At 51.9% G+C, this 9,481-nt stretch overlaps 1 protein-coding gene across 2 annotated transcripts; it reads right to left on the bottom strand.

Annotated features, from left to right (window-relative positions):
* Nucleotides 1-529: 529 nt before the first annotated feature.
* Nucleotides 530-3,652, bottom strand: LOC117866660 (cytochrome P450 716A1). 2 transcript variants are annotated; one of them, XM_034750937.2, is made up of 3 exons: nucleotides 2,590-3,652; nucleotides 2,006-2,512; nucleotides 530-976 (listed from the first exon to the last, which is right to left on the bottom strand). In XM_034750937.2, the coding sequence occupies exons 1-2, from the start codon at nucleotides 3,542-3,544 to the stop codon at nucleotides 2,007-2,009; spliced, it is 1,461 nt and encodes a 486-aa protein (XP_034606828.1). In that variant the 5' UTR covers nucleotides 3,545-3,652; the 3' UTR covers nucleotides 530-976; nucleotide 2,006. The 2 variants fall into 2 exon arrangements, with proteins under 2 accessions (XP_034606828.1, XP_034606829.1); XM_034750938.2 differs by having other exon boundaries at nucleotides 530-961.
* Nucleotides 3,653-9,481: the final 5,829 nt, after the last annotated feature.

The following is a 9,481-nucleotide window of genomic DNA, read 5'->3' as shown; positions in this document are numbered from 1 at the left end:
TGCGTTACCTGTCAGCCGGATCCTGTCCGGCCAAGTGCTATCGGCACTTTAGAACTCAGGAACAGGATGAACACTGGGATTTTTTTGTGCTGTGCAACTGTAGGATTGATATACACTAAGATAGACAATTAGAGGGGATGAATGATTGCGGAAGCTAAATTCAAAATTTTTAACAATTCCAAAACCTAATTACACCTCTTTTTACACCAAAGCTCTGCAACTTCCATTACTAATAGAGTAATACTTGATTCTAGACATTTTCCACCAAAATACAAAAGTGCTATTCTGATCTTGCATTGATATAAGTTCCCCTTTGCTGAATACTAACTGATTTCACCTCATCTTGGTTAAACGAAATTGTAGTAGTACGAGGTAGATGAGTTTTTTGTTTATTGACACTGTCACCAACACCTTCACAGCATGCTCCTGACTTAGTTCTCCCTCCGTTCCAAATTGCAAGTCATTCCAGCTTTCTTGAAAAGTCAGAATATCTCAAGTTTGACCAAATTTATACAATAAAGCACTAATATTTATTATACTGTTAGATTCTTCATTAAATATATTTTCATAGAATATCTTATTCGATCTTATTCGGTGACATGATCCTTTCTATAATTTTGATCAAAACTCTAAAAAAATAAAATTACAATTTAGACAGTTGTGTGCCCTCACGCCGCCGAGGCCCATCCCTCCGTACAGGCGCTTTGGCCACCGGCGCCGCCTCCCATCTGTCTTGCCGCACGCATCAATTCCTCCGTCCATGGCGCAGGCTTCCCTTCTTCCAGGGCGTCATCTCCCTTGAATCGAATCGAAGTCTTCCCATCCATCAATGGTCACAGGTTGCCAGACCCCTCCCTCGGCGGTCACCAGGTCAAAGGATCTGGTTCTGTACTACTGTACGAAATTTTGCTTGGATAATCATCTCCACGGCTAGGTCTTGTAGTTCAGTCATGTACGTCATCTAGAACAGAATTGTCTGCCAATAGAGTTAATCGAGTAGCATAGAGCAGGCTGATGTGCAAGGATTGCCACTGATCTAAAAGCTGACTAGATATTGACATACATTACAATGGCAACATGAACTCATGAAGCAATGGTTAGAGCTTGGACTTGTCTGACATTCATTTACCATTTACTTGCATTCGGTACAGTGCAGGAATCCACTTTCAAGCGCTGGGACACGGATGATGTGGCAGGATTTAATTTTTTTTAGCACTAATTATTGGGAACTGTTGGAGAGGAAGGTCTTTTTTTGGCTCACAATGATTTTTGGCAAGACCAAAAACTAGGTTTCTAGATTTTATTTTTTAGGCACCCTTGGAGAGCATTTAAGGACAGAGATAGTATTTCTTCCCATTCCCGAAGCAGAGCAACGGCAAGTTGTTCCAAAGATCCCCATTGCCAGCCATCTCACTCACGCCAGCACGCCGCTCCTACTTAGCCTAGCACCACTGCCGCCACTCCCTTGTTTTCGATCTCATCAGCAATCACAGCATCAGCTGCACCTTCATCTTGTTCCTTTCCATAGAAATCTGCAACAAAAGATTGATCCAAGTCCAAGCCAAACCAGCGACAGCCGCCACCATGATCTTCCAGACTTCCACCAAATCGGCAGCGGAGCAGCGCGCACCTCCATTCCTCTTCCTCGGACAAGTTTGAGAACGAGGAAGCTCCCCATCCACCATGGCAGTGTACCGGAACTCAGCAGGATCCTAGAAGACACAGCCATTTGGAGCAGGAGGCCGCCGCGACAAGACGCGAGAAGAAGGCAGGGCGAGGCGCGCGTCCAGTCAACCGTGCAGGTAAAAAGTACAGTATGCTTAATTGGTTCCCACACTTAGCCATATTTTTATGTTATGTAAAACTATGTTCACCATGTGTTCTTCAAGAAATTACTGCGGCCATCCTTTTCCATGCAGTAGTGCAAGACTGTGAAGTGCCTAAAATGCAGAAAGCATAAATCCTGAACATGTTTACACACAAGCATCTCCCTTTTAAGTTTTACCTCAATGGAGAGGGTCGATAGGCTCGACGTCGATGAGGAGGCCCTGGGACGGGTACGGCATCGGGAACCTTGAGAAGCTTCCATCGCAGCCGGCGGCGAGCTTCCACCTGAAGCGCGTGACGACGTGGTGCACGGCCACCAGCGTCTCCACCCTGGCGAATTCGTTGCCGGGGCAGAAGCGCGCGCCGCCGCCGAACGGAACGAAGCTGAAGGGCGGTATCGCCGCCGCGGACGGCTCCTCGAATCGCGCCGGATCGAACCGGCCAGGGTCCGGGAAGATGGCCGGATCCCAGTGCGTCATGGTCATCGCGTTCATGACGTTCCACCCTCTGGGGATGACGGAACCGCCGTGCTCGACGTCGTACACCGCCTTCCTCAGGATGCTGAACGACGTCGGGATCAGCCGCAGGGTCTCCATCGCCGCCGCCCACGTGTACTTCATTCTGGTCAGGTCGTCCCACGACAGGGCCTCTCCCGGCGCCTTGCTCTGCGCGATCTCTACTTGCTCTGACGATCCATGGATTCGTAATCAGTCATGGTGAAATAAATTATGGAGCGAAAAAGAGAAAGGGTGAATTGTTTACCTTGTAGAACTTTGGCGTAGGCGTCCTGGTTGGCGTCGAGCTGCCGGAGGAGGAAGGTGATGAGAGCGGCGGTGGTGTCGTGGGCGGCGATCATGAGGAATATGATGTTGTCCGTGATCTCCTCGTCGGGGAGGCCGCCGGCGAGCATGTGGGTGACCACGTCGTCGGTCGGCGAGCTCTCTCCCCGCCGCAGCTTGTCCCTCCTCTCCTCGATGACCGCCGCGACGGCGCGCCGCCCGCGCCGGCTCGCCGCCAGGCACCGGCTGAAGGTGCTGAAGGGCACGTTGACCGGCACCGCCCAGATCCCCCTCGCAAGTTTCTGGAACTCCGTCGACAGCTCCTCCCGGACGGCGGCGTCGCTCCCCAGCTTGAAGAGGACGGTGCACATCACGTCGAACGTGAGCGACTTCATCGACGGCATCACCGCGACGGCGGCGCGGCCGCGCCAGTTCGCGTCGAGGTGGCGCCGGACCTCGGCGTCCATGGCGGCGACGTGCCTCTTGATGGCGTCCAGCTTGAGGAACTGCACCATCATGGCCCGGACGCGGGCGTGGTCGTCGCCGGCGACGTCGCGGAGCGTACGCCGGCCGACCATGCGGCTAAACGACTCGCTGTTCATGGTGGTCAGCGCCGGGCTGGTGAAGAGGAACTTGTTGGCGGCGGGGCCGACGAGGAAGGCCGTCGGGCGGCGGAATAGGGACATCCGCGACACCGGGCCGTAGGCCGCCGCGCGCCGGCGGAGCCATTCCTCGGCGGTGTTGGCGCGGAGGGCGCGCAGGAGGCTGAGCGTGTGCCCGACGACGGGTAGGCCGAAGGAGCCCGGAGGCAGGGGCTTCCCCGTCGTCTTGTCGCCGGCGCCGGTGAAGAGGAGGCGGTACAGCAGGGGGACCGAAGCGACGAACGCGACAAGGATGGCTAGTGTCGCTGCCACCATCGTCGCCGAATCAGCATCCATTGCTTTGCGGCTTGCGCCTTTGCTTCAGCCGGGTGCTGTGTGAATATTTTTTGATCTGAATATATTGCAGGATTCCACGGCTTGAAGTGGTGGTGGTGGATGCACATATTGCAGCTGCACACCAATTTTATATAGTAATATAACAATTAATAATTTGGAAATTTAGGTGACACATGAATCGTGGTGGAGGGAATCATTAGGAGGGGATGCCATTGGAGTACCAAGGACAAGCTGCTATAAAGTCAGATCGTCATGTTTTGCTTTGTTTTTTTTGAACGAACGGGCACGGGAGAGTGCCTATTTCATTGAGATAGTAGAATATTACAGGATAGTTACAAATAAGTTACAAAATGAATTAATTTCGTAGCGCGATTACTCTCTTGATAAAAAGAACGCTAAGGCTCTCGCCCCTGCTGAAATCCATGTGCCTGCTTCCTCTTTGATTTTTGCCAACATTGAGATTGTTGCCATCTCTTGATGGTTAAAAATTCGTCGATTCCGCTCCTTCCAGATTTCCCATATTGTTAGCAGTCCCATAGAGCCAACTCCTTTCCTAGGTGCTTCAGTCCTTGTCGTCATATTGATCCACCAATCGAGGGCATTGTCGGTTGGGTGCCATTCCGAAGGTTGCATGCTGGGTTGCGAAGCCCAAGTGGCAACGTGGCTCCATATTCGCCTGGTGTATCTGCATTGGGCCCGGATGTGATGTGCTGTCTCTTGTTGTCCGCGGCATAAAGGACAATTTGGTGAGTGAGGCCATCCTCGTCGCGCAAGTCGGTCAGCTGTCCAGACGCGGTCCTGTAGTATCAACCACGCGAAGAATTTGCATTTCGGTGGCGCCCAACATTTCCATATTGTTTTGCTGTGTGGTGCATAAGTGGAGCCTAGGAACTGCGCCTTGTATGCTGATGCCGCTGAGTACTGTCCGTTTTGTGTGAATTTCCAACGGATTATGTCTTCCTGTTGTTCTTGCAGCGTTACTGGTGCTACTAGCCGCCATAAAGTGATGAATTCTTGCAAGTGTCGCGTTGTCAGTCCGGCATGGATGTTAATGTCCGCCACCCAGCTATTATTGTGTAAGGCTTCTGCGAGTTTTTTATGTTTCCCCCTGGATAGTTTATATAGGTTGGGCGCGATGTCCTTTGGTCTAATTCCCCGTTCCCAGGCTGAGTGCCAGAAGCTTGTTTTGCGTCCATTGCCCACTGTGATAGTTGTGCAAGCCGCGAATAGACGTTGGTCAGAGTCGTCACATGGGGTGCCCATTCCGATCCATGTTTTCCCCAGGGATTCCCACTCGTGCCATAGCCAGCGCAGTCTCAATGCTCTAGCGAAATTAGTGAGGTTCAACACGCCTAGTCCGCCATTTTCTTTCGGTAAGCAGGATTTCATCCAATTGACCTTGCATTTGCCACCTGTCAGCATACTGCCTCCGGCCCAAATGAACCGTTTCCTGATTTTGTCGACTTCTTCCATTACTTCGCTTGGAGGTTTTAAGACTGTTAGCAGATATAAAGGTTGCGCCGAGAGCACAGCTTTGGTGAGGCAGACTCGGCCTGCTTGTGTAATGTTGCGATTGTGCCATCCAGATAGCTTCTTGGCTGCTTTGTCTATTAGTGGTTGAAAGTCCACTTTCCGTAGACGTCTTATCGCAAGTGGTAGCCCGAGGTATTTTAACGGAAAGCCTGTGCGAGTGATCGGCCATTCGGAGAGGGTTTCATCTAGGTCCACGTTATTGCAGCTAATGGGGGCCACAGTTGTCTTTTGTAGATTTGTTTGGAGTCCTGTAGCCTCACCGAATAGGTTCAATAGTTTTGTGACATTTGTGACATCTGCTAGAGTTGGCTTTATGAAGATGACCGCGTCATCCGCGTACATAGAGATGCTGGTGCGCGGCGTACGTCCACCTAGCTTTTTGAGTAGTCCCATGCCCGTCGCCATGTGTATGAATTGGTACAGTGGATCTATCGCCAGGATGAAGAGAAAGGGGGATAGGGGGTCTCCTTGGCGTAGTCCCCATCCATGCATTATTGGGTCAGATGGAATGCCATTTATCAGGACCTTGGAGGTTGATGTGGTTAGTAAGGCCGTGATCCAGTTTCGCCATCTTGTGGGAAATCCTCTGTGTTGCAATAATTCAAGCAGGTAGTCCCAGCGTACCGAGTCAAAAGCCTTTGAGATGTCGAGCTTCATTAGCAGCGTCGGCATTCTGTGCCTGTGGAATCTTCTTGCCATATTCCTAACATAAAGGAAATTGTCGTGGATGCTTCGTCCTTTAATGAAGGCACTTTGGCTTGGCGATATCAATTTGTCCATGTAGGGTTGAAGCCTAGTTGCCAGCATTTTGGTAATTATCTTTGCTATTGCGTGTATAAGACTTATCGGTCGGAAGTCATTGATACTCTCGGCTCCATCCTTTTTGGGTACTAGCACAATGTTGGCCGAGTTAAGCAAATTTAGATCGTTGCATCTACCTGCATGGAAGGCGTTTACTGTTGCTATAATATCTCCTTTAATTATATTCCAGCACGATTTGAAGAACAAGCCAGTGAAGCCATCTGGTCCCGGCGCTTTGTCCTTGGGCAGGGCAATTATTGCATTTTCTATTTCCTTGTCCGAAAAAGGGTTGTCAATGCCGGTTAAATCCACTGGTGGAAACTGTAGTTTTTCCCAGTCGAAAGTTCTGGTGCGGGCAGGTGGGGCAGACATCACACCATCGAAGTGATTCTGGATTATCTGCTGTTTTTGTGAGTGCGTTACGGCCCAGTCATTTCCCATCCGCAAACGTTGAATGAAGTTTTTTCTTCTTCTCCAATTTGCCTTGAGGTGAAAAAACTTAGTATTTGCATCACCATGTCGTAGATAGGTTATCCTAGAGCACTGTTTCCTTCTTGCTTTTTCTATGGTTGCCCATCCTAACAGTCTGTTTTTGAGTTTGCTCCGTAAGCTGTGCTCCGGTTCAGTGAGCAATCTTGTTTCCTCGGCTACGTCGAGGCGTAGGATGACTTCTTGAGCCATATGCATTTTTAATCGAGCCTCGGAGATTAGCATTCGACTCCAAGATCGCAGTGCTTGAGCTGTTTTGTGCAGTTTGTAGCCCAGCCTATGGAACGGCTCAGTGTGGGTGGTCAGCTTTGACCATTCCTTGGTAACAATCTCATGAAACCCTGGTAACCGTGTCTAGAAGTTTTCGAATTTAAATGGCGTTGGTTTGCGAGGCCCCGATTGTTGCGCCAGTAGCAAAGGGCAGTGGTCCGAATGCGAGGAAGAGAGAGCGTGGAGGACGTGGTCGTTGAAGTGTAGGTCCCAGGATGCATTGCAGAAAACTCTGTCGATTCACGTTAGCGTCAGTTGATGCCGCGCATTGCTCCAGGTGAATCTCTTGTTTTGTAGTGGTATTTCTTTAAGGCCGCAGTAATTAATTGTTGCTCTGAAACTCCTCATAAGCCTCCTATTTAGGTTGTTGTTGTTCTTGTCTCTTGCACTGTATATTAAGTTGAAGTCACCCAGTATGAGCCATTGAGTGTTGTCCTCTGGCGTCATTGCTCGCAGGTGACGAAGGAAGGCCGGCTTGGCTAAGTGTCGCGATGGGCCGTATACCGTCGTGAGTTTGAAGCGAACGTTGCTGTGTTTAACTATTGCTGTTGCTGAGATTGAGAACCGGTTTGTTTGAATGTCTTGTATGTCAAACACTCTTTCATCCCAGAGTAAGAGGATACCGCCCTTCGTGCCTGAAGCCGCTTGGAATGCAAAGTTATTTAAGCGAGGTCCCCCTAGGAGGTTAGCTAGAGCCGCGTCGATGTTTTGCATCTTTGTTTCTTGCAGGCATGCGATATGGCATGTTGTCGCCGCAATGGTTTCGCGAACTGTGAGACATCGTGCGGGTGCATTTAGCCCTCTCACATTCCAGCTCAATATTTGGAAGTTGTCATTCATTTAATTTATTTTGTGGCGCATGAAGTTGTACTAGCCATTTTTGTGGATTTTGCAGTGACTCCTGCGGCAGTGGTGTTGTGACACGCGGAATAGTAAACTTGTAGATGCGCTGGTCACTGTTCGTAGGTGGTGCTGCTACTGAATCACTCCCATGGTCGTTGTCGCATTTTGTCACCGTAATAGTTGTCGCCGCAGGTTTAGGTTCGTAGAAGTAGTCGTGGCATAGTTTGGAGTTCAAGGTTTTTGCCCGAAGGTCGCAGCCAGCAGGGCTAAGGTGAAGTCCTCCCCGAAGGTCGCAGCCAGCAGGGTGAGGAGCTGAATTAGAAATTACATAAATGTCGCGGTAGCGGTAGTAGTAGTAGTAGCAGCGATACATGATAGAGTAGTGGGACACTTGATGCAATTGTCCTGGCAGAGCACTCATGCAGCCGCATGGTCCAACTGCTGGAGTTCTCCCACATCATCCCCTGCCATCTGAAGAAGCGCTTCGTTCACTTGGCCCGCCGCTTCGTCGTCAAGGTCGAAGAGGGCGGTCATGGCAGAGATGACGTAGTCCGGCAGCGCCCCCTGAAACATGTTAAGAAAGTCCTGCAACACTTACTCAATTGGTGCCATCTCGTCATTGCCAACACCTAATTTTCTCCAGAGGTTTCGTTGTGCGCGCTCGACTACTGGCATAGATGGCTTTTTGGCTAGGCGTGCACTCCGCCGCACTTTGCTCATGTCAAAGGTGCGGCCCCTACGCGTGCGTTGCGGTGGGTGCTGCGGCAGTGCTGGTGGCAGCGGTGTTGCAAAGAGATCATCAATTTGTGGTGCTGGGATGATCTTTGTTGTCTGTGGCGCAGGAGGCGATGTTTGATCAGGTGTGTGCTGTTCTGGCCTTATAGGGTGGATGGGTGTCGAGTGGGTGTTAGGTTTGGTTAGCAAGGTGCGTTGGGCCTCAGTGAAACACTCAGTGATTGAGTTGTGGGTCAGACCATTATCGTCCCCCATAGGAGAGGCCGTCTCCCTTGGCCCAAATCGAGATGGGCCGCCCACCTCATTTGTCCTTCGTGGTGGCAGATGAGCAGGAGCTGTATTAATTTGGGCCCCCACCTGTTGGGCCTCCTTGCCGAACAAGGTGCCCATTGGGTGTTGGGCCGCGGCCTGCTTATTCTGCTGGGCCGCACACCCTACAGGTTCCTGTGCAGCCTCGACGCACAGGGCATCAATCGCACGGCTGACCTCTTGAACAGATGGAGACGCCGCCACCGCCGTCGCCGCCGTCGAGTCCTGGAGCAGTGTCGCGCGGAGCCTGTCGAAGACGCGCGGTAGCGGAACTGGATCGGACCAGGCCTTTTCCCCTGGCGCCGTATCATCGATGCCGAGGCGGTCGGCGAGCCAGCACGCCTTGCGGATATACTCATCGACTCCGGCGTGCCAGAAGCTCTTCCTGGCGTCCAAGGTAGAAGAGTCAGTCATAGGGGGTGTTGCAGTTACCTGGTGGTGGACGTAGTGCTTCAGTGCTGCCGCTTGCGCCGCGAAGAGAGCTTGGAGCTGTGATGGGGCTAGGCTGGTTAGCCCCGGTGCGCCATCTTCGTGTCGTCGTCCCTGCGGGGGAGCATAGCTTCGCCTTGGGGGGGAACGTGTGCGGTCACAGCGCACCTTCCCCGAACCCCCCCAGTAGTCGAAGCCGGTCTGCCGCCCCTGTCCTGGGTGTTCGTAGTCACCGTCTTGATGGTCGTCATCGTCTTCTCGGCGGGACGGCCAGACGAACGGTCGGTCATCACAGCGCTGCCGCGCCGGGCGGCGCCTGTGACGGTCTTCTTTGGTACGCTGTTGCTGACGGGTGCTGTCGTCGCGCCGTCGTCCATCTTCCCCATCATCACCCACAGCTCGGGCGCCATGCTCTGTTCTGTGGCCGCCCGCAGCAGCGTGCCGTCCTCCACTTGGTTCAGCACAGTGAGGATCCGCACTGATGTGCTCTCTCGGCGGTCGGGGGAGTCGCGCCGGAAAGCGTGATCT

The sequence above is a fragment of the Setaria viridis genome, chromosome 8 (assembly GCF_005286985.2).
Source record: "Setaria viridis chromosome 8, Setaria_viridis_v4.0, whole genome shotgun sequence".
NCBI classification, from domain to species: Eukaryota; Viridiplantae; Streptophyta; class Magnoliopsida; order Poales; family Poaceae; genus Setaria; species Setaria viridis.
The sequence above is the reverse complement of the archived record's forward strand: the minus strand, read 5'-3'. Positions and strand labels throughout refer to the sequence as shown.

Excerpts from the sequence above, each read along its gene's own strand:
- LOC117866660 (XM_034750937.2), bottom strand. The coding sequence starts at position 3,544 with ATGGATGCTGATTCGGCGACGATGGTGGCAGCGACACTAGCCATCCTT. Across the intron at positions 2,513-2,589 it reads CTACGCCAAAGTTCTACAAG|AGCAAGTAGAGATCGCGCAG; the intron begins GTAAACAATTCA and ends ATGGATCGTCAG.